The sequence below is a fragment of the Saccopteryx bilineata genome, chromosome 1, assembly GCF_036850765.1.
Source record: "Saccopteryx bilineata isolate mSacBil1 chromosome 1, mSacBil1_pri_phased_curated, whole genome shotgun sequence".
In the NCBI taxonomy this organism is placed as follows: domain Eukaryota; kingdom Metazoa; phylum Chordata; class Mammalia; order Chiroptera; family Emballonuridae; genus Saccopteryx; species Saccopteryx bilineata.
Genome location: NC_089490.1, coordinates 114,843,847 through 114,867,861, shown reverse-complemented (window position 1 = coordinate 114,867,861; position 24,015 = coordinate 114,843,847). Strand labels below are relative to the sequence as shown.

The 24,015-nt window shown below is 41.3% G+C and overlaps 1 protein-coding gene across 2 annotated transcripts; it reads left to right on the top strand.

Annotated features, from left to right (window-relative positions):
- The first annotated feature begins 1,785 nt into the window (after positions 1 to 1,785).
- Positions 1,786 to 23,985, top strand: ARHGDIB (Rho GDP dissociation inhibitor beta). Of its 2 annotated transcripts, XM_066253217.1 has the most exons (7): positions 1,854 to 1,911; positions 6,635 to 6,723; positions 14,414 to 14,597; positions 15,284 to 15,367; positions 17,518 to 17,594; positions 20,654 to 20,717; positions 23,298 to 23,985. In XM_066253217.1, exons 3-7 carry the CDS (start codon positions 14,420 to 14,422, stop codon positions 23,495 to 23,497), a joined length of 603 nt encoding a protein of 200 aa, XP_066109314.1. In that variant the 5' UTR covers positions 1,854 to 1,911; positions 6,635 to 6,723; positions 14,414 to 14,419; the 3' UTR covers positions 23,498 to 23,985. The 2 variants fall into 2 exon arrangements, with proteins under 2 accessions (XP_066109313.1, XP_066109314.1); XM_066253216.1 differs by lacking the exon at positions 6,635 to 6,723 and having other exon boundaries at positions 1,786 to 1,911.
- The last annotated feature ends 30 nt before the right edge of the window (positions 23,986 to 24,015 follow it).

Sequence of the window (24,015 nt, the reverse complement as noted above, 5' to 3'; positions counted from 1 at the left end):
GAGTTGATGCTTCCTGCTCCTCCCCCTGTTCTCTTCCTATCTCTCCCTCTCTCTCTCTCTCTCCCTTCTCTCTCTAATAAAAATGAATAAATAAAAATCTAAAAAAGTAAATAAATAAATAAAATTTTCAAAAAAAATTGTACACCTGAAACCCATAAATCTTATTAACCAGTGTCACCCCAATAAATTTTTTTAAAAAAATTAAAAAATAATTTAAAAAAAAATATTGTGGAAACAGACTGGTGTTAGCAGGAAAAAAAATATCCTGTTTGACTAGTGAGGTCTTTTCCCTAGTAGCATGAGAAATAGCATGAGAAGTAACATATAGATAATGACTCTACCATTCCAATTTTTAAGTCTCTCTTGTTCCACATAACTTATTCTACCTATGTTATTTTTAATTGTCTGTGTCCCTTAGAAAACAAGTTCCACCAGAGCAGAGGATTTGTCTACTGCTGCATCTTTGGGGCCCGGAACAGCAGTAGCTGGAGGGAAAAGAGGAGCCCAACTAATGTTACTGAACAAGAGTCGTGTCCCCTTTGGAGAGTACTGAGCCACAAGTTGTACTCTCCTCTATGTAAATTAATATCTGTTTATTTAGTGGTCTGATGCTTTGTTTCAAGATCTAACTTCCACCTGAATCATTTTGAAATTTATAACTAAATCTCTTATTTGGTTTCCAAGGTTTTTGCTAATTTTACTTATATACTGTTTTCCTTTTTATATGTTTATAGATTAATCGCTCTCCTTCCACTAAATGACCACCATCTCCTCGATTGTTTCAGTTTCATTGGCTAAAGATAGGATATATCTAGGGGCATCAATTTACAAAATAAAGTGAACAAAATGCAGTACATTTAAATGACAACAAAATAAATGTCAGTCTCTCCAAATACCTGTGCTTGATTAGTCAGCTCTACATATACTGAAACAATGTAAATACTGAATATTAAGATGTTAGCATGAATAAGAATTTGTTGATGGCAGCAGCTATGGGAATGTGTAGAGCAAATGTGACTTGGGGGATTAAAACTGTCTGTTCCCTCCAATGATTTAAATGTGGCCGCTGCAGCTGGTTCCCATTTAAGTTACTTCACCAACCATTTCCTCAAATATGGTGCAAAGTCGATTTTAGCACTTGTTAAATTCTCACAAATTCTGAGTTAGAAAAGTGTGAATTAATCGAGTTTGCTTTTCTTTTGTAATCTGCACTCCTAGATTTAAACAAAAGCAGTACTTTGACTTTTTTATATAAAAGCAAAAATAGTGAAAACCACAATAAATGCCATTGAGTTGTTTGTACCGCGATATCAAACCTACATCTTGCAATTATGACCTGCACGACTCTAAAAATCTGTTTGAGGACAAATTTTTTAAATTTAGGGCCAAATATATGCGGTTAACATACATAATTTCTTAGCGCCCTACATTCACTGCCAGCAAACTTTCATCATATCTGGCTGGGAAAGAAGTTGGCAGAAACCCTGTAGGAACAGAAGTTAGTGATACAGAGTAACGCCCGGGGGAATTTATGGCTACTGGTTTTAGACTAGGTGCCTCAGTAAGCTCCTGCACTGAAATGACTTGATTTTAAGATATATCACACAATTATTCATAGCCCTTATGACTGCAGGCTCCACACTCTTGCATGACCACTTTCATGCATATCCATGCTCACATGGGCAGTCATGCTCCCACATGTGCCATTAATTGACAAGAATGCTGCTCCGAGTTAGCTGATCAAGAGATATGTGGTGCAGAACAGAATTTGAGACAGCCAGGGTTTCCTCTTCTAGTAGGCTAAAAAAAAATTTTTTTTCTCACTTCCTTCCTTCCTGTTCTAACTGCCAGTACTCAGAAGTCGGAGTTGAGAGGCAGAGGCACCCCGGAGAGAGAAGTGAACCACTGCATGTAAGTTGAAATACCGTGGGTGGGGGAGGCTCCAGGTGGGCTCAGAGAAATATAGAAAATCTCTCAACTGTTAGGTTCCAGCCCTTTACAATTTATTATCTTTTTAGAAGGGCCATTTTTCTTTAAAACAAACTTTGTGATAAGAGAATACTAAGGAGGCTGCTGGAACAGTTCTGCATAGAAGGGGAAGTCAGAGCAGAGAATGGTCGCAGTGACTCAGGGGAGATAGGTCGGTGAGGGAGGAGGGAGGGCATGCACCCCAGGAGATAAAATCCTGATGTCCTGGACAAGGGCTCTGAGTGCAGCCACTGGGTGTGCCCAGAGGGGCTTCCTATTAGGTAGGAGCAGGCATTTGGCCAGGTTCAGAAGCTAAAAGATGATAGATCCAAACTGATATGGAACGAGCTGCAGGATGGTGGGGTGGGGCGGGGTGGAGATGTGTGGTTTCCTGTTTTCAAGTAGACTTAAAGAGACTGGTTGAAAAGAAAAAAAAAATGGTTCAAAGCTGTCAAACATTAAGCTGTCTTCCACTAAAGAATTATCTGGCGATATAATGAAAGCCTCCCTTAGAGTACAATGGGATTTAACTGTCCAGGGGATAGTACAATAGATAGAATGTGTTGTTATCGACTCACCATATAGGGATAGAATTTGTACCACTAACAAAACACTCATGTTAAAATCCTACAGTGAGATGAGCAGGAAGATAATTGCTGTTGTTACCAAAGAATAGGTCTTTACATCCGAGAGAAGGAGAAGCAAACACAGAAGACACTGAATAATTTATTAAGAAATAGATTCTGGAAAAATCCAAGTGTATCCAGCTAGGACACTTGGTCCATGGACCTTCAACATGTCAAAGTCTGAGTTTGGCTGCCATCAGAAGTGCTTTAGGCATGACCTGAAATACTTTCTTCCTTGCTCAAGGATGCCCTAGTCAGTAATTTTTAGAAACATAGCCTATAATTAAGCTCTAGACCAGGGGTCCCCAAACTACGGCCTGCGGGCCTCATGTGGCCCCCTGAGGCCATTTATCCGGCCCCTGCTGCACTTCCGGAAGGGGCACCTCTTTCATTGGTGGTCAGTGAGAGGAGCATAGTTCCCATTGAAATACTGGTCAGTTTGTTGATTTAAATTTACTTGTTCTTTATTTTAAATACTGTATTTGTTCCCGTTTTGTTTTTTTACTTTAAAATAAGATATGTGCAGTGTGCATAGGGATTTGTTCATAGTTGTTTTTTTTATAGTCCGGCCCTCCAACAGTCTGAGGGACAGTGAACTGGCCCCCTGTGTAAAAAGTTTGGGGACCCCTGCTCTAGACGTAGGGTGACTTGTGAGATGGGTTCCATACACCCTGAGCTGATCTTCTGTTCAAGCTGGGGGAAGGCAGACTGCTCTCACATGGAGTTCCTATAGTATAGCCACCCCTTCACGCAGAGACTGAGAGCCACTGAAACCGGGGTTAGCATGCTGGCTTCTACCTGCAGAAATGACCAAGCAAGGGAAGACATGGGGTCCGTATTGGCCCCAGAAAGTTCAGTCACAGGAAGGTGTCATGCATGCTTGCCACTGCTTTGTTTTATTAAATTTACAAGAAAACATCCCTCCCAATCCAGATAGGACACAAGCATAAGAACAAGATCATCTCACCCTTTTGTGAGATGTGTAACATTCTAAGAGGATAGTTCAGTCTCCATCCATGCTACACAGACCCAATCCATGTGGAACAATGGGGTCACAGCCAAACCAAAACTGACTAGCATCTCCCAGGCACTGAAAGTTGGTTCTTCCCTGTCTGGGAGAGTGTGAGTTTGTCCCTAGGTATATAAGCTCTGAGCACCCTCAAGGTTCTGTTGTCAGTGGAAGCTCAGACCAGCCAAGTCAACGTGACAGAAAAAGTGAGCGCCGGGGCCAATGTATGGGAGCACAATAAATGACAAACATCAGCTAGCAGGGAGAGAGAAGCTGTGAGAAGGTAGTAGGCACATCGAGAGAAAGAGAGAGATGTTTGTGGAGTACCTTTGATGTGTCAGGCCTGGGGTTAGACAATTTTACATTTGCATCCTGAGAGGACAGTGATTCAACTGAAGTCATATACTGGTGGGGGAACAAAACAGTGACAGTGTCTTAGAAGGACATTTTAGGAAATGTCATATGGGAGAAGTTTTCTTTAATGCCACAGTCTGAGCATCCTTGTTCCTGGGTTGGTAGTATTGCCTACCAAGATTCTAGATCAGCGTCCACCTTGGCAAAGCCAGAGATGGGTGTCACGTGGCTCATAAAACTTCACCATATATTCATCAATAAGCACCAAACTGCTCTGTGCTGTTACACTCTGGTTTACACAGCCAAGCTGGTAAGAGTTCGCTTGAGTTTTCTTAAAGGGACTGATATGCTAAGCACAAGTGGTCATTTAATAAAAAAAAAAGAATGTCTTTACTTCTGTCTAATTTTTCATGCTTCACTTAAAAGTGTAAATATATGGAGTTTCTGCAGTATAGGCTTTTGTCTAATAATGGCTTCCTTAGTGCCATTTTATTTAAGAATTACTTAAGCTAAATATTTGTGGGAATATCCAGCACAGTGACCTCACAGGGTAGACAGAGCAGCTTTAAGGAGAGTTGAGTTCTCCCTGCTTTTGCATATGAATCTGGGTCAGAAGAGTATCTACTACTATGAATGCAGAGGCCAGAAATAATGTATTGTTTCTCCCACCAAAGGAAAGGTCAAAGAACTCTGTTTCTAGTCATTTGTTTTACTGTAAAACAAATTATATGGTAATTTCAGGGTTTACTATAATGTTTACTGTATCTAACCAGGCACTGTGTCCTCTTAGGCACTGGGTTGGTGCTTTTCATCCAGCTTTGCAGTTTCTAACGTTCTTCCTAGAGCAGCCCTGAGGACCCCAGGAAGCACCAGTCCCTCCATGTCACTAGGAAATACTGAGGCACCAGACAGGTCTGGTGTCCCAGGGGATAAACTTGGACACCCTGAATAAGCCAAATCACCAAACAGGCAGCAAAGCAGATACAAATCCTTGACTAGTTCTGAAATGCCAGCTGTCCTCCAGAGATGGCCCAGCAACTCTGCTCTAGACGAAGCCCCAGCCATGGGGCAAGTAAGACTGAGTCCGGTCAGCGGGAAGTGGAGACAACAACAAGGTGCTGGAGAATGCTGAGACTTCCATAGGCACTTCTCAGATGGAAATCCCCTCCTTCTGGTACTTCCACATTTCTCTCTCCCCCCCCCCCATCTCTTTTAGCTAATATTCATGGCCTGCTCTTCTAGATGTATGATCTGCCAATTTTGGGACTCAAGTCAAGGCTCCACAGTGTTCTGCTCCAGAGGCCGAGGGAATTCTCTCCCTTAGTTGTGCCTTTCTCATCATTCACGGAGGGACCTCTGTCTTCAATTAGGATAAGGAGCAATAAATAGAACAGGGGTTGGGAACCTATGGCTCGCAAGCCAGATGTGGCTCTTTTGATGGCTGCATCTGGCTCACAGACAAATCTTTAATAAAAAAATAATAATAACGTTAAAAATATAAAACATTCTCATGTATTACAATCCATTCATTTCCTACTGCTCATGTTCATAGTTGCGGGTGGCTGGAGCCAATCACAGCTGTCCTCTGGGACAACACCAAATTTTTATTAGATAATGTATAACATACATGGGTCGTTCTATGGCTCTCATGGAATTACATTTTAAAATGTGTGGCATTTATGGCTCTATCAGCCAAAAAGTTTCCCGGCCCCTGAAATAGAATCTAAAATTAAATTGTTCAAGTGGAAGTTTTTTAAAGAAATAGAATCTCTATAAGTGACAGTCTCATTTCAAGGTTGATTCAGTGAGTAAACAATCTCTGCAATTCTCAGAACTTCTTGTCTTTTCCGTACTCCTCAAAGAAACAAAATCTATTTTGAGGGAGGAAGGAGTGGACATCGTCAATGCTGCAGATCGAAGGCAAGGCATCTGGTGCCTGGACAGTCAATTACCTAGCTTCACTGAAGCCTTGCAGCAAAAGGGATAGCAGTGCTGGACAGGGAGGAAAGGAGGGGAATAGATAGGTAATGAACATCTACTATTGGTCAGTATAGTCCCAGAAGTTTTCATATGTTTCCTCTAACTCTTCAACTGCATAATGCCTGACCAGGCAGTGGGGCAGTGAATAGAGCATTGGACTGGGACACAGAAGACCCAGGTTCAAAAACCTGAGGTCACCGGCTTGAGTGCTGGCTCATCTTACTTGAGCGCTGGGTTACTGACTTGAGCGTAGGATTATAGACATGACCCCATAATCTCTGGCTTGAGCCCAAAGGTCACTGGCTTGAAGCCCAAGGTCACTGACTTGAGCCCAAGGCCGCTGGCTTGAGCAAGGGTTCACTTACTCTTCTGTAGCCGCCAGATCAAGGCATATATGAGAAATCAATCAATGAACAACTAAGGTGCTACAAGGAAGAACTGATGCTTCTCATCTTTCTCCCTTCCTGTCTGTCTGTCCCCATCTGTCCCTCTCTCTGTCTCTCTCTGTCTCTGTCACCAAATAAAAAAAAGAAAGATTATTTCCACTTTATTGGTAGTAAATTTTGGGCTCAGTGAAGTTAATAACTTGCTTAAGTCCTGTAATAAGTCAAGTGCAAGCCACAATTTGAATCTCTGACCCATCAGACAAGTCCTTGCTCCGCTAGTCATTAAACTCACCTTTCTCTGAATTTACCAGGTGATCCGTTTCGTTTCATCTAAACTCAAGAGTTTCACCCTTTCTTGCCCTCCACTTATTTGGAACTGCATTAATTATTAACAAACCAGGTAATATGCTTTTATCTTTGTATAAATTAAGTGTATTTAACTTTCAGGACATTGGAAATTCCACTGACTTAGCAAGCGAAAATATCTATTTGTGCTGTGTCATACTCATGCCGTGAACAACCATCTTAATTTAACTTGGCTTTTTAACTGAGCTGGAGAAGATTAAGTCTCCACCACAGCACATCTAATCTGCATTATTATTTCAGTTATTAGCCGGCCTGAGGGTATGAAGTTTCCACAGTGAAAATTCATCAGTTTCTAGGCATCAGAATGTAGAAAATAGAGATAACTGGAGCAGTAAGCACATGAGAGAAGCTGTATGTGCCTTGGGACCTGACAAAGTCCACAGTAGCCTCGTTTTATATATATAATTGCTAATTCTCCATTTCATCTTTCCTGTGTAAAGAACCAAAGTCAAAAACAACATGCAATGAAACAAACAAAACAACCCACCCTGTTCTTTGTGAAACAGTGGGCGAGCGGGAAGGTGAGAAGAGCCCAAAAGAACGTTCTGTGCTGATGAGTCAGATGCTCCCCAGCCCCACCTCCACTCCTCTTTTCCTTTCTCATCTCATACACTTCTTTACATCAGGGAGTATTAGAATCACTGGATTAACAAGGGGCCTCAGATATCTTTTAATGCCACAATTTCATTTTGCAGAGAATGAACCTGAGGCTCAGAGAGGTTCAGAGATCTGCACAAGGTGACACCAGGGGCAGAGTTGCAACAAAATCCTTTTTATGTGACACTTCTCTGCTTTGCTAAAGCTATCCTGGAGTTTTGCGAAGGAGCATTTACCTCTGCCTTTGCACCCTGGATGGATTCCCAAAATGACTAACCTGCTTTATAATTTCATTATTACTTCTTAGTGAAGACAACTGAAGAAACAGAGTGTCGTAGCTAAAGTCAGACAACCTGCACTCTGCCCTTTACACAATACATCTTTTTGGGCAAATTAGTTACCTGAATCTGTAGAAGAGTTTCCTGATCTATAGTGAGGACTAAGTAAGATGATCCTCATGAAAGCATTTGGTGCTGCATGATAATTATTACAATTACCGTCAATCATTTAAAACCAGTTTTTCTTTAGATGATATTAGAAAACAGTCTACAGAATTTCCATAAAATTCCAATTTTCACTTTAGCAAGCACTCGAAAGAAAACTGACATTTGTGGTTAAATGTATACACAAATATATAGTTTGGGAAATCATTGCCAAACTGTATAACCATTTATGGCCGGGGCCTTGGGAGAGATAGTGAAATTTAAAGGGCAGCACCTTTGGGGAATTCGCATAAATTTGAAACACTAAAACAGAGATATAGTCTCGTCTCATCTATACACAGTAACAGGAATAAGGGAACTGAATGCCAGCTCAGCTGACACTGACTTCAAGTCAGGAGAAACGTGCAGATAGAGGCCTTGGAGAGGGAAAGCACCTGGAGACGAGCTGCTCTCCCACTCACCTTCCGGGGAGGAGAGCAAGACCCCTAGTGGTTGGAACATTTGCTCGGTGGGATCACAGCTAGCTGGCAGGCAGCAAAGCCCACGGACTTAATTCAGTGAAGAGAATAATCCAAAATCAAGTGGATTGACCACAGAACTCTCTCTGAAAGACCTGTTCCCTGGGCACCTTTGCTCCCTTGCAGGCTTTGTGGTCATGTTCCCTCAGATGCAGGTGTTACCTGATATCTCCTCCTGCTTCTTTATATCCAACGTTTTGGGTTCATAGACTTGATCCTTAGCTTGAGGCTAAGTTGTGTCATTGGTCTGGCCAGGCCTCAGAGAAGGAAACTTTCTCAACTCCTTGGTTCATGTTTCCAAGAGTTACAGTTTCAAAGTCCTATTCCCGTACTCCTGTGAAGTCTGTGAAGTACTTCAGGGGTCCAGGCACAGTTTCATGGCTTTATTCCTTTTTTTCTCTTATAAGGACCATGACTTTTATTATATGCTTAAAGAGATCTGTCATCTCCCCAAATCAATCAAACCAGCTGAGCCTTTTTAGTATGACTAGATTGCTAATCCTTTTCCCCCCTCTCCACTTTTGAGAGTAACTTAATCATCACTATGTGCTAAAGCAGAGTCTTACAAACAGTGTATGCTCACCAAATTTTTGTGATCTTAATTTCACTTTAAAAGGACTTGCCCTGAGAATTGCTACTTTAATCTATTATTCGCCACAGCATGACATTTTCACCTTTTTCTAATCAGTTTACCAGCAAGAGCTGCTTTGGGATTATCTGACTTCAAATCTCTTTTTCTTGTGCTATATAATTAGACCAAGTTATTTTAGTGGGGTCCTCAATGGCCTCCTTTTGACGGCAACAAATACATACAGTAATCCCAAATCCTCTTCTGCTCTTTGATGTCTCTAAATAAATTGGTGTCTTATTTTTACAGAGCAATTATTATACCTGTTTGCAATGAACGAAGAACATTTAGAACTGATATAAATCTCATGTTTACTAATGAGATCAAGATCTAGGTGATAGGTGAATTGATTTGCCAATGATCATCACACTGTTAGAGGTTAGCAGATCCTGTCCTAGACCAGATCCTTCACCATCTCTCTCAATCTCTCTTTCTCTCTCTCTCTCTCTCTCTTTCTCATTCTCATTTCAAAATTGAGATTTGGGGGTACGGAATTACAATTCCCCGCAGGTGATTGAAATCATTTTGAGCTAGTTGGTGACTGACTGTGAAGTCTAATAGTCAAGACTTCAAGCAAGTGACTTGTTAGAATCAAGAAATATATTCCAGAAAAGCCTGTCCATAGGGGCTGAGATGCCCTTGTGTGTAGATAGGCTTCCTGATGCTCCATTCACAGGTTTGTTATGTGACCTCCACCCTGGGCATCTAGCAAGGCTCCTGGGTGTCAGCACAGGAGAAACTGTCTCATCAGATTGGTCACTTCTGGATTGCTCTTCATCTTTCCCTTAATGATCGTCCTTAAACTACCCACAACCTACCACCTCCACCCACTGCATCCTTCACTGTTTTTCCAACCAGTCCATTCACTTTCCCTGAGTGTTGTTTGGAATATGAGCTGAGTTACTCACTATGTTTATTGTACTATTCTCCAGAAGCTCAGATTTGAGTGGTGCTGGTTCTTCAGCTGAGACAAGAGTTGCCATAGAAACAACCCTACATGTTTCCTTTCTGCAATGGAAGTGGACCTGGGCATGGAAATGCTGTTTTCGGAGTTGATCAAGTCTTGTGTTTGCTGAAAGAGAATCAATGAGCCAAGAAATACTATTTTCTTTTTCCTTTCTTTTTTTTCTGTTAAAATTAGATCTATTTGGCTTTACTTCCAAATTATTTTTCTTCCTGTTGCTAATGATAGTGACATTGAAACTCAAAACCACAACTGATTTTTCCAGAGATAACTTCACTCTCAGGGGGCTTAACAGAATTCGCACAGTCCCTCAGGAGGAGTCTGAGAAGTATTGTCTTACAGGTGTGCCACTTTGGAGCAATGAAGACTTTACCCACAGGTAGTGAAGGAGTTACTCTCAGGGTAGAACTGATAGGAATCAGAAAATTATCTCCCTGGCCAAACATCTCCCTTGTTTCCCCAAATAGCTTCAACCAGAAGGCCTACCATGGGACCTGAAATTTTTCCAGTAGAGATTTTTTTTCCTCTTTCATAGGACACTGCATCTCATCCAGCTATGTGGACTTGGGCCACATTCTCTTATCCTCTCAGTTTCAGTTTTCTCAACGATTAAACAAGAGGTTAGAATATGTCACCTCTAAGGTTCATTTCAGTTCTGAAAAGCTCTGACTATGCATGCTTTAAGAGGACTAAATTTCAAACCTATTATTCAGTCATTAACACTCAAGTGTGAATAATTTTTTTTAATAAATAAATTTTTATTTTAATGGGGTGACATCAATAAATCAGGGCACATACATTCAAAGAAAACATTTCAAGGTTATCTTGTCATTTAGTTCTGTTGCATACCCATCACCCAAAGAGAGATCGTCCTCTGTCACCCTCTATCCGGTCTTCTTTGTACCCCTCCCCCTCCCCCTCTCCCTCTCCCTCCTTCCCTCCCCCCACCCCCCGCAACCACCACACTCCTGTCCATGTCTCTTAGTCTCGCTTTTATGTCCCACCAATGTATGGAATCCTGCAGTTCTTGTTTTTTTCTGATTCACTTATTTCACTCCGCATAATGTTATCAAGATTCCACCATTCTGCTGTAAGTGATCCGATGTCATCATTTCTTCTAGCTGAATAGTATACCATGGTGTACATGTGTCCCATCTTCTCTATCCAGTCTTCTATTTTTTTTTTACAGTGATTAAAAGCCTTTAAGCAAACTTTTGGCCAATACAGCAAGAATCCATAAAAGAGTAGTGTCCTTAACATGTTCACCAACTACAAGTTGGCACCATCACCATGCCAAATCCCTGAAAAATGCAACCCAATCACAGTTCTGTCTGATAGGAGCTGTCACAGGGAGCAGGAGTCCAGGGAAAGTCCACATCTAGGAAAAGTCTGCATGGCACTGGAATTGTCACCATTCTATACTTTGCAGCTCATGTCCAAGTCCTAATGACTGCTGCTTCTAGCTGGTAATGGTTCAGGTAGACTGGAAAAGCCATTTGCAGCATGCGTGGATATGGAGCTTCTGTTCTCCTCTGCCTGGAGAGATGAGACCGGGTTGCTTTTCCCTGGAGCTCTGCGACTGTGGCATGGTAAAGAGAACCTTGGGATACACTAAGCTGGGTGGCAAAGGTAGATTCATAATAGAAGTTGGCAAAAGGGGGAAAGAGAGCTCTAAATTAGGAGTAGGTCCCAGCCTGAAATATGAGTGGGGCATTGAGATAGGAGGGATAAAGGAAACACTACATATTAAGCAAAGCAGCAGAAAATAGGACTATCAACACCCACAACAGAGATCTTTGAGGGAAGAATAAAAAACCTGACTATTCAGGCAAAACATAGTTAAGTGGCCCTTGTGCAAATGAGATCAGTTTACCTGCTTCTTGGAAGAAATACCCTAGGCTCGTCCACAGTGTCGTAGATGGGGCTGACAGCCCTGGGCACCTTCAGCCTTCAGTGGCAAACCCCAGCATTCTGGGAAAGGTTAGGTCATAGGTGGCTGGAGCAGGGCTGGAAGAGACTGAACCCTCCCTTAGAGGAGCGAGGGGGAAGCCTACCTTCCAGTGTCCCTGTTTCCTCCTAGCAGAGGCATGTAAGCCTGGCAGGCTTTAGCTCAATGACCTTCCTTTCCACTATTGAAGCAGGACCCAGATGGCATCCTATGAGACCCCTTTGGGGCGTTGGAGCCTTTAAGGGTGTATCCTAAAAGCTGGTAGTTCCCCTGATCTCTATTGGGCTTTTTCTGCCTCTAGGTATCTTAAAAGCCATGCTCAGAAGATCTCGCTGAGGGGTTTGAGGATCCCCATCTGCCTATATAAATCTTTTCCATATATCTGGAGCTATTTGGAAAAAGACAAAACAGTGTTATTAGCTGGATCTAATAAAGAAGGTAGTAGTTTGCATGCAAAAAAGATTTGGTGTCTCCTGTTCATCAGCATTCAAAAGAAATGTAAATTTTTTTTTTTAAGTAAGAAGCATGATATGGTAGACCCGTAGGAGTTCCAGGATATGACTACCCCCTTTAAAATTTTTTTTAATTGACCTTAAAATGTTTGCTGAGTACACTTTAATAATACCTTAACTTTAAAGATTGTAAGCATGACAAAATACAGTAAATGCTTTTGCTCCATATGCAGGAGCATTTTCAGTTTAGCCAGTTTAGGAAATCCAATAATAGAACAATGCATACAGACAATGAGCTATAGCATGCTTAGCAGCCTCTCCTGTTCTGATAGAGGTTACTATAGATCCGGAATATGTATCCACTGTAATGTGGACATACGACTGTTTGCCAAGTGAAGGTATATGAGTAACCTCCATCTGCCAAAGTTGTCCTGGTAGGGGTCCTTAAGGGTTAACTCCAAATGAGGGGGCAGTATAGGACCCCTTGGACAGGATTTCCCAATCTGCCGTGCTGCTTCCAAGAAAGTTGAAACTGTTTACACTGGGCTGCAGCGTTCTGGTGATGAATAGTATAAGATTGACTTGCTCGCTCTGTCATGGTTGCTCCATATAATTTTCTTTTGGGTAGCTTGATCAACAAGGGCATTCCTAGGCCCTGGCTGGTTGGCTCAGTGGTAGAGCATTGGCCTGGTGTGCAGGATTCCCGGGTTCGATTCCCAGTCAGAGCACACAGAAGAAGTGCCCATCTACCTCTCCACCCCTCCCCCTCTCCTTCCTCTCTGTCTCTCTCTTCCCCTCCTGCAGCCAAGGCTCCACTGGAGCAAAGCCATCCCGGGTTCTAAGGATGGCCCCATGGGTCTGCCTCAGGCACTAGAATGGCTCTGGTTGCAACAGAGCAACACCCCAGATGGGCAGAGCATTCCCCCCTGGTAGGCATGCCAGGTGGATCCCGGTCTGGCGCATGCGGGAGTCTGTCTGACTGCCTCCCCATTTCCATCTTCAGAAAAATACAAAAAATAAGTAAATAAAAGAAAAAATACAACCAAAAAAAAAAAAAAAAAAGAAAAGAGAAGAAAAAAAAAGAAAAGAAAAGAAAAAGAAAAAAAAAGGTATTCCCTTGTGCTAAAGCTCCAGGGAGCATGGAGTGAGCTTGAGTATGTCCTATGAAACATGGAGATCTATGTTGACATATAAGTCTTTGAAGAAGGAGGAACTGCTGAAATAGTTGAAGTGTGAATAATTTGATTAGATCTCCCTTAAATTTTTTTTTTTTTTAAAGACCAAACAAATAAATGTAGATGATCATGAAAGAAGACAGACTCTAGCATAAGGTCACTGGAAAGCCAGGACGGTGGGAGGTATAAAAGGGGAGTGCATCAGAAAAGGGAGAGCAGTGAAAGGGTATTAAAGTCATAGTTACAATTTTTGTCTAGAAAAATTTAGAACCCTTTGTTATTTTGTGTTTTTTCAGAACAGAAGATCTTTAGATATAGAACCTAGTAAATCAACCAATGAATGTCATAAAATGCCTGAAGTATTCAAGTGCTATGGGAGATGTAAAAGAAACATAGAACCTCATACCTGCCTTCAAAGAGTTATTAGCTGTGTTGAGTGGAAACCACTTAGACACTTCAGGCAGGTATCATGGGGGCCTACAACTTCTCATGAGTCACCTTTGAAGAGTTCAGGAGAAGAGTCAGTTAATGGGAAGAAGCCAACTTTCTTTGGCAAGCACGCTGCCTTTCTCTTGAAGCCACCATATCAGGGATTATACATGCTGAGAGTTTGACACTAACAAGGCTGGCTGGATTGGAAAGACTGTGATACCTTCTGTAACTATTTAAACTGGGCTTATTTGCTCATTATTCAGGCCTGCTTGTGCTATGTTGCTTTACTTGTAGCATATCATTCACAAGTGAACTTTTTTTTCTCTGTCAGTTTTATTCAGTCAATGAGAGGTACTCATCCCAGTACAAAAAGAAATTCAGGCATGGAAAAGACTGGAATGCACTATATGCTATTTCCATGAAATATAATGAGGTGAAATTAGGAAGAGATCACTGACAACTACAGAAGTCCATTAAAGCGAAGATAATGATGCCAAGCACCCCCACAGACGTTGTGCACGTCTGCTGACTTTTAGCTAACGGCCTGTCATTCTTTCCCTGAAACAGATCAAAATGACTGAAAAGGCTCCAGAACCACACCTGGAGGAGGAGGAGGATGAGCTGGATGGGAAGCTCAATTATAAGCCTCCACCTCAGAAGTCCTTACAAGAGCTGCAGGAGATGGACAAAGATGATGAAAGTCTAATTAAGTACAAGAAGACGCTCCTGGGGGATGGTCCTGTGGTAGCAGGTGTGTGTGTGTGTGGGGGGGGGGGTGTCAGGTGGAGGGTCTCAGGTAAGGCTTGCCTCTTAGTGACTCAATGCCGAGGCAGAGCAGAGAGTACCAAGGCTTCCAGGGCTAAGTCAGTGAATCACAATATTTATACGTTGAATGAAATCCTGGACTGTGTGATTGTCTCCTTTGGAGAGAAGGTGCAAGTCAGCATTGAAACAAGGGAAAATAACACAGAGTGAGGATTTAGAAAGGATTTCAGATTACCATTTAGGATTGTATTCTCCCCATCTCTCACGTTTTCTCTCCATCTTCTCTTTCTCCTTCACACTCCTTGCCTAACCATTCATCACTTCCACATACACTGTGGCTGACTAAGACATGGCCCAAAGATATGGATGGGCAATGACCAGCTAGGAGAGAGTACCTTACCCATAGTCACTCAGGAAATCTTTGCTGTTTATAATTAAGATGGACCTGCAAGTGCCCAAAACAGATAATAATATTGCTATAATTTATAAGGCCAGTGTGATGAAGCATGGTGAATCTACCATTTCCATTTCTAGTCCAGATAGAGATACCACCTTTCTTTTTGTATTCTCTCCTACTTAAAATGCAAACACACACACACGCACACACACACACACACACACAGTACATATACGTCTCTTCCTTATGCTTGTGTTTTGATTTGAATCCTGCAGACCCAACAGCCCCCAATGTCGTTGTCACCCGCCTTACTCTGGTTTGTGAGAGTGCCCCAGGACCAATCACCATGGACCTCACTGGTAAGTGGACACATCTGTTCTGTTCAAAGGGAGCTAATGATATCACTGGAGACGCTTGCTCTTTGTCCCCCAGCCCAGCGAAGGGAAACCTAGGTAGATGAATCCCTGAGATGGGTATGCTGGGACCAGCTCACAAGTCACTGCTCTTGGGGTACACAGGATTGACCGGGCTTAGTGACAGCCCAGCCTCTGTCTCTAATTGAAGAGAATGCAGGCATAGGTACTGAATATATTCACATGTATCAGATTTACTTCAGTATTTATCTGCACATAATAGCAGAATTACTATTCATGCAGAAAGATGGAAATATAGTATTAAGAAACCTGCTGTATGCTTCTGGAACTGTAATATTTACACAGTCTAAATATCAGAAAAAGTATTGATCTTATGTCAGCTATAGAATTTACCTGAAGGCAAGAAGCAATTTAAGATCTCCTGAACAATGTTAGAAATTCCATTGTTAGACACGTGTTATTTTATTTTAAAAGTCTGATTATTTTAAATAAGCAACTCCACAACTCTTCAAAAAAAATTTTTTTTTCACTTTATTGTGACAAGTGTCCATTTCTTTCCTGAGACTTAAGTCTTGAGCAGAGAAGGTATTATGGGGAAGTGGACATTGGAGAGAAATAAGGAGAGGGCCACAGAACTAGGAGGCTGGGGGGTTAAAGGTAGGTCTTTGGTGAAAAAGAAATGATTGTCAGATTTAAAAAGTGAACCCATGAGACAGAGCAGAGCATGACTCTGGACAGCAAGGTAGTTCCCCTGGCACAGAGCATAGCTCCTCTTTACCTTATATGGGCTTTTGTCAGAGGGAGGAAATCAGAGGCCAAGAAGATACTTCCTTTTCAACTGAAATCATTAGAGCGAACACACATATTCAACCACCCCTATAGTCTAGCATCTCTCTAAGAGACACACACACACACTCTCTCTCTCTCTCTCCCCAGGACTCAGGCCTCTTCCTGTGCAAAATTGTGTAATGTTACCAGGTACAGCTGTCATTTTGTAAGAATAGGTCTGAATTAGTGCTAAGGAAACATTCTTTTTAGAAGGGCCTGATGTTGTTGCAGGAAAAAAAGTTTTCTCTGTCCCTTTTCCCAGCACCAGGAAACCCAAATTTGGTGTTCTGTCACAAAGAAGTTACTGAAGTGAATTCCAGGCATATGCAGAATGATGGTACCAGCCCTGTGTGTAATACGTGTGCACGGAGCTGTCCAAACACACACACACACACACACACACAATATCACTCTGAATGTCAAACTATACAGGATCACATTGGGAGAAGAACACAGAATGATTATCTCTCTCTAACCAATGTATAAAAATTAAGGGCAGATCCCAGTTTTACAGAGCACAAAACTTTTATAACTTAAGTGACTTTCCTTAAGAAAAAAATAATATGAAATTGCAAGTGCAATTTCAAAATTAAGTATAAAAGTAAAAATTTATTTAGAATGATAAAAAGGAATCAAATCAGTACATTTTTAAAAGCCAGAAAATGGTACTCTTATGTAATATTTTTCCTGTATTTCTTTATTTGGGGCATAAGAGTATACTCTTTAATTCTTCTATCATCTTGTCATTTGACCACATATCTGTAATGTCATTTTCAATGGAGAAAATAGAAAGATAGTTTAGGCCTGACCTGTGGTGACGCAGTGGATAAAGTGTTGACCTGAAACACGGAGGTCACCGTTCAAAACCCCAGGCTTGCCTCGTCAAGGCACATATGGGAGTTGATGCTTCCTGCTCCTCCCCCCCTTCTCTCTCTTTTCTAAAATGAATGAATAAAGTCCTTTAAAAAAAGAAAGATAGTTTAGACTTTTTTTTTTAGGATGGTTGATTAAAACTTGTTTTTATTATTGACAATTAGAAAAGATATATTTTTGCACATAACTCAATGCTGGTGGTGTTTTGTATATTTTTAGGGTGGTTGTCAAGCTAAATTACATTGCTTTCATATCTAGCTGTCAGATTTCAGGTGTTTCAAGTGTGCGTTTGTGCAGCCTCTAATCTCAAATATTCTTAGAGGCGAGGGCCACGCAGACCGTGCTGCACTGAGGAGCCAGATCTTCTACTTCATTCATCAACTTTTGAATCTCCTTCTGAGGGGAATAAACTTCTTTTAAATCTACCTTTCCAGGGGATCTCGAAGCCCTCAAAAAGGAAACTTTTGTGCTAAAAGAAGGTGTTGAATATAGAGTCAAAATTCACTTCAAAGTAAGTATCTTGCTCTATATATAAAGTTTAAATCCTTCTTATAATCAAAGAGAGAAAAGAAATCAATTTTCTTGCATTATCATTTTGGCATACATTTTGGTTTTTTCCCCTGGAGATGGACTCTTCTCTCCCCAACTCTGTTGAGACGTAGCTTGGCTTACTGCCAATCCCCAGCCAGCATCTCCTCCGTCGCTCACGTAAGCCATGGGATTCCTCTGTCCATGAACTCCTAATACTCCTGTCCAGTGAGAGGCACCCACTGCTCTGTATTATCCCATTTATATAATTTCTTTCCTATACAGCCTACACACCTTGACATAGAAAGAGATTAGATATCCCTTCTTTCCAATAACTCACACAGAACTTTGCAAATGGTAGATATTCATTGAATATTTATTGAGATGAATGAATCAATTAACAGAAAAGGAAAAGTGAACAGATAGAACCTCAGCTCTAATTCCTCAAGAATTATATATAAAGCCAGGGAGTGTATTCCTTGGTAAATAACTGGAAATTACAATTTAGTTGGAGCATGTCAGTAGGTAAGCTCAAAATGAAATAAGAGATAAAATAATGTAGAAAGGATAGCCACATATCCTGGTAAGCAGCCAAAACAAAGAGAAAAATAAACTTAAAATAGAAAACCAATAAGTCAGAAATTTATTGTTTGCTCTTAATTGTTTATATTTGCCTTGGTTGCCCTCATTCTCACTCAGTCCTACCCTCCAGGGCCTGGGCTCCACCAAGGAAATCCCCGCCCCTCTCTGTTTACACACCAGACCCTTCTGTCCTCTGGGTTCAGGGGATGATTCAGGGTCCGCTAACAATCCCTCTCCACCACAAACAAATATGCCTTCAACTAATTTCATTCTGAAAATATTTGCTGATGCCTACTCTATAATAGGCACTGAGCTATGGTTCACTTCCTATTTCTTGTAGCCTTATTTATTACTTAAGCACCTGAGAGTTTGGTAGGGCCTTGTATCCAAATTTGCCTAGAATAGGTGACACAACAGTCCAGTTTTTAATCATTAAATGTTACTCCCTTAATGTGTCAGTAATTTAGTAAGCCAGATTTTGTCAAATTAAATGTTTTTATCAAATCAGATGAAACACGACAGGCAAATTTAGATGTGAATGAGATGAACAAGAAAGGTCTGAAGCATGGGCTCCTGCCATGGCGGGGAGGCTGAGGAGGAACGCAGTGGTGTGCAGCCCCAGTAGTCAGGGGTGCACGTTAAGGTGATGGAGGAAGGGGGCACAGACAGGGCTTCGCAAGGGTCCCACTCCTGAGGTTTGTCCTTGTTTCTGACAGGAGAAAGATCATTCTCTGTGTGTAACACACATGAAGCTGAACCCCCCTGTGGCCTGTCCCAGAATGGAGCTGCAGTTAGGAGAGACATCAGTTCAAAATTGAGAAACAGTTTAGCTCCATACTGACGTCTGTTGCAGAATGTCCAAGAAATTCTGGATGTATGACAACAGCAGCAGAGCCTGACACCCTTTTTCTTCACCTCTTTTACTTGCTGTCGGTGTTCTCTTTCTCCCCCAAAACTTCACAACTCTCCAAAAATTTGGCCTGGGATGGTTCTTTTGGTTTTTACTTTTCTTTCTTCTGTCTCCCAAGGAAATGTAGTACCTCTGACTTCACGGCTCACTTTCATCCCCATCACCAAGGCTCCCTGCTCCTGGGGAAGGAGATGTGGGGACAGGTGCTCAGGCAGAGGAAGAGACTACGAGGAATGGTCACATTTTTATCCAGGTCAAGCATAGACATTCTACGGAGCAGTAGAAACACAAGAAACTTTGTTTTGAAGTTCTTATCCCTATGCCACCATCGTCCCTGTTTTTTTGGTCTTATTCCCCTCAGACCACATCTCCTACTAAGCTCAAGAGACCAACTTTGAGACCTCTAGAAAGATCCATCTATTTTCCCTATTCCTATGAGCCACATGCAGGAGTTGGAGTCCTTAAAAAGTCTGGGTTTTGCTTTATCACAGTTAATTCAATGTGTTTTCATTTTGTCTGCTTTTGATAGGTCTATACTACAAATTTTACTGAGTGATAGTCTAGAACCTAAGCTGGCTGTGTTCACTGCTACCTCATTGACAGATTTATTAAATTATTCTGTCCAAAACAAAAAGGGAGCCATAATTAGTGTTGGGGAGAGAAATTATTTGAAGATGCTTACATTCTTTATATCGGTAAACAATTAACCAAACCTTCTAGCTAATGGTGCAATGTCCACTTTATTTGTTTGTATAAGCATGACCACTGTATAAAATTAACGGACAACCCAGTTCAGTCCTAGGTAAAATGACTAATGGAAAAACTAAGTGCTTGGCCTGTCTATATTTTCACTCTGCTTTAGTGAGTTTTCTTTGAAAGGATTGGGAAAGTATCACAACCTCAGACAACGTCTGAAAATGACAGACATCCCAAATACTTGCCAGACACAGTGGCTTTGCCCATTGTTTATATATAGGGCGGATGTTTTCTTGTGACCCATCTCCTTAGCTCTGGACCTCCAATTATACCTGCATTACAGGCACAACCGTCCTCTAGACCCGATTTTCCATTACGGCTTTTCTCCTTGTTATTTGTTTTTCATATGCTAGGTGGATTATTTCTCAGGTTGCAATGTTCAAATATTTACATAACATTTTCCATTGGTAACTTTATAATCTTTCCTGAAACAAGGACAATTCTGACCAGATATATGGGGGAGGGGGTGCTCCAGATCAGTCTTTGGACCATTCAGGAAGAAGAAATATAATGAAAAATATTAAGATAATGTTTTCATTAAATACCCCTCCTCCTCAAAACCAAAATCACAGTATTCAATGATTTAAATCAGATTGGCGACATTGAGTCTTATGAATGCCTCCCTCCAATCTCTGCTGCACCACCACACTAAATGACAGTAGTAAAACTCATTCTGAACTAAACCTTCAGTCTTCTTATCCTCAGAGAAGACTCAGCGAGGTAGATAAAAATGAATAATGAGGAAAAATGAAAGAACCTCTTTAATCTGAATTGCTTGGCTCTTTCCCATACAGGTGAACAGAGATATTGTGTCAGGCCTGAAATATGTTCAGCACACCTACCGGACTGGCGTGAAAGGTAAGGGACCAACAATATACATGGTCCTCACATCCACTGCTCACTGATATTTAAACTTATGGTTGTTGGCAAGTTTTCGGCATAGACTCATTTAAGAACCTGATAAAAAGCTGTGGACACTCACCTTAGGAAGGGCTCACCTCTGACCGAGATGTTAATGGCCAGACCAACACTTGGGAAACTCAGTTTAGATGGGGTCAGCCACTAAGCCCCGGCATTCAGCTTCTGGAGTTCAGACTTATTACTTACAAAGGGGAAGAGTAACCAAGATAAGACTGGATAAATTAAAGTACGTAAAAGGTACTCTTGAAAGTAAACCAACCAACCAACAAAACAAAACAAAAAACAATGCAGAAGTATAAAACATGTCAGAGTAATCCAAGACAGGAAAGACTGAGAGCCCTATCCACTGGCGTGTGTGTTTATTGGGAGTCAGAGTGAGAATGGGGTGGGGGGTAAGTGCTTCATTTCGTAAACAAAGGAGAAAAAAAAATTTTTGGATTTGCGGAAAGCTGTCTAACTGAAAAAAATAATAATAACATTACTTAATTTGTAATCATTCTTGACAAGCTGTACCTAAAGCTTGTACATGCCTAGGGGACCAGTCTTCAGTTACCTTCCGTTAGTATGGGCAGAGAGAATTGAAAAGGGAAAAGCCGATGGGAGCACTCTGCTAGTTCTTTTTAACCTTAGAAGCTCCCTTCTCAGTGGTGGAGAACAGGAATGCACCAGTCCTACCAAATCGATAAACAAGGGAGAGGGGAGAAATTGTTTGATACATTTGCATAACATAGAGACCCACTCATTTACTCAGATCCCACAGAAGATTGTTGACCTAAAAGATCTTAACTGGTCTTTCCAATACCTAGTTTCGTGAAAAAAAAAGTTCAGTTTCCTATTTTCCTTTGGGCATAGCGACTATGTTGCCTTACTCAGCAGAGAGGGCTATGACATGTCGTAGCTGTTACTTCAGACTTATTCACAACACTTAACAGTTACATACACGTTGCCTGACTACCTACCTACCTATATATATATGCTCACAAAAATTAGGAGATATTTTATCACTTTATATTCATTTTGAAATATCCCCTAATTTTTGTGAGCAATATACTTTCTAATCCCCTACTTGATATATATCCCAGTTACTCACTATTAGTAACTTTGTTGTTATTTTCACCACTAACTTTTTTAAACCAAGTTATTGATTTTTCCCTTCCATTTAATTATTCCATCTATGAATTCTGTTTATTCTAATAACCAGCTGTTACCTTACCTGCTCCAATTAATATGTTTGTAGAATGATAGTCTGTAGATAAAAGATCCTTGAAGTTCATTACATAGAAAAGAAGTGGAGGCCCAAAAATGTTATATGACTTAGTGAGTTGTAGAGCTAAGGAAAGAACTCAAGTCTCAACTAGTTTGATTTTTTTTTTTTTGGCTGAGATATAATTCACATATAACATTGTATTAGTTTTAGGTGTAGACACAGTGATTTGATATATGTATATACTACATATAAAATGATTACCATAATAAGTTTTGTTAACATCCATCACCACACGTATTTACAATTTTTATCTTGTAATGAGATCTTTTAAGATCTACTTTCTTAGCAACTTTCAAATATACAATATTGTATTGTTAACTACAGTCATCACACTGTACATTATACTTCCAGAACTTACTTACCTTATAACTGGAATTCTATACCTTCTGACCGCCTGAGATTTTTATGTGCTATAATCTACTATGCCTCCATAAAAACATTCTTCATTTCCACTCATTTAGGACACTGATTTCACAATTTTTCTGATACTCAGAATTAGCTGTGATACTTTTTAAAAACACTAACTCTTTTTTTTTTAATAATTTTATTTTTTTAATGGGGTGACATCAATAAATCAGGATACATATATTCAAAGATAACAAGTCCAGGTTATCTTGTCGTTCAATTATGTTGCATACCCATCACCCAAAGTCAGATTGTCCTCTGTCATCTTCTATCTAGTTTTCTTTGTGCCCCTCCCCCTTCCCCTTTCCCTCTCCCTTTCCCCCCTCCTCCTGTAACCACCACACTCTTATCAATGTCTCTTAGTTTCACTTTTATGTCCCACTTACGTATGGAATAATGCAGTTCCTGTTTTTTTCTGATTTATTTATTTCACTTCGTATAATGTTATCAAGATCCCACCATTTTGCTGTAAATGATCCGATGTCATCATTTCTTATGGCTGAGTAGTATTCCATAGTGTATATGTGCCACATCTTCTTTATCCAGTCATCTATTGACGGGCTTTTTGGTAAAAACACTAACTCTTAAGACCCACAGCAGGTTACTTAACAAACGTCTTTGGGAATGGGACAAAGGAAACTGTAGTATTAAAAGGTGCTCAAATATAAAAAAAAAATTTTTAAGGAAATGAATAAAAAGCTGCCCCAGGTAAATCCGATGTTTACCCAGCCTCGAAAGCCTCTGCATTGACTCCGAGCGCTGTGAGCTGCACCAGGCTCTCCGGCTCCAGCGCTTATTTGTCCTCCAGCAGACTCTTCCCCTAATGCGCTTGTCTTCCTCCCCAGTGGATAAAGCCACGTTTATGGTTGGCAGCTACGGGCCTCGACCAGAAGAGTATGAGTTCCTGACTCCAACTGAGGAGGCTCCCAAAGGCATGCTGGCCCGAGGCACCTACCACAACAAGTCCTTCTTCACTGATGATGATAAGCATGACCACCTCACCTGGGAGTGGAACCTGTCCATTAAGAAGGAGTGGACAGAATGAGCACATCTGCCCATCCCTGTCCCCACCCTTGCCACCTGGAAGAACCCTCTCAGTTGTACTCACTGCCCTGTCCCCTCCTCTCCAGTCACAGTTGAGACCAACACTCCTCACTTCTCTTACTGATGCATCTTCTCCTGCACTCTCTCTCAGAGTGGTCCCTGGCCCTGGGCACTTAAATCCCGGGCTTTAATCCTGCCGGCTCCTTCTGATCCCCTATCCCGGCCAGATCTTTAAAGTTCTGTTCCTCGATACACAGTCATTTAATATTTCTTCTCATAGTCCCATTTGAGGAACTAGAGGCCAGGAAATGGGCGAACAATCACTAACCATCCCTTTGCCTTGGGTTCCGGTGCTCCTCCCCCCCCCCCCCATTCCTCCGTGGCTGCTGCTTGGCTCAGTGAAAGTCCCTAGCCACATTCCCTGCCACTTGGGTTCTTCTTTCCTGGGAGACATTTAAAGAATAAAGCAACTGTATGTTCTGACTGAGACCCTCATTTCCCTGCTTTCTTCATTGAACA

What these genes read in the sequence shown, in the direction of transcription:
- ARHGDIB (XM_066253216.1), top strand. Translation starts at nt 14,420, where the DNA reads ATGACTGAAAAGGCTCCAGAACCACACCTGGAGGAGGAGGAGGATGAG. An exon ending in GGATGGTCCTGTGGTAGCAG is followed by an intron (nt 14,598 to 15,283) that starts GTGTGTGTGTGT and finishes TGAATCCTGCAG; the next exon opens with ACCCAACAGCCCCCAATGTC. An exon ending in CTACCGGACTGGCGTGAAAG is followed by an intron (nt 20,718 to 23,297) that starts GTAAGGGACCAA and finishes CTTCCTCCCCAG; the next exon opens with TGGATAAAGCCACGTTTATG.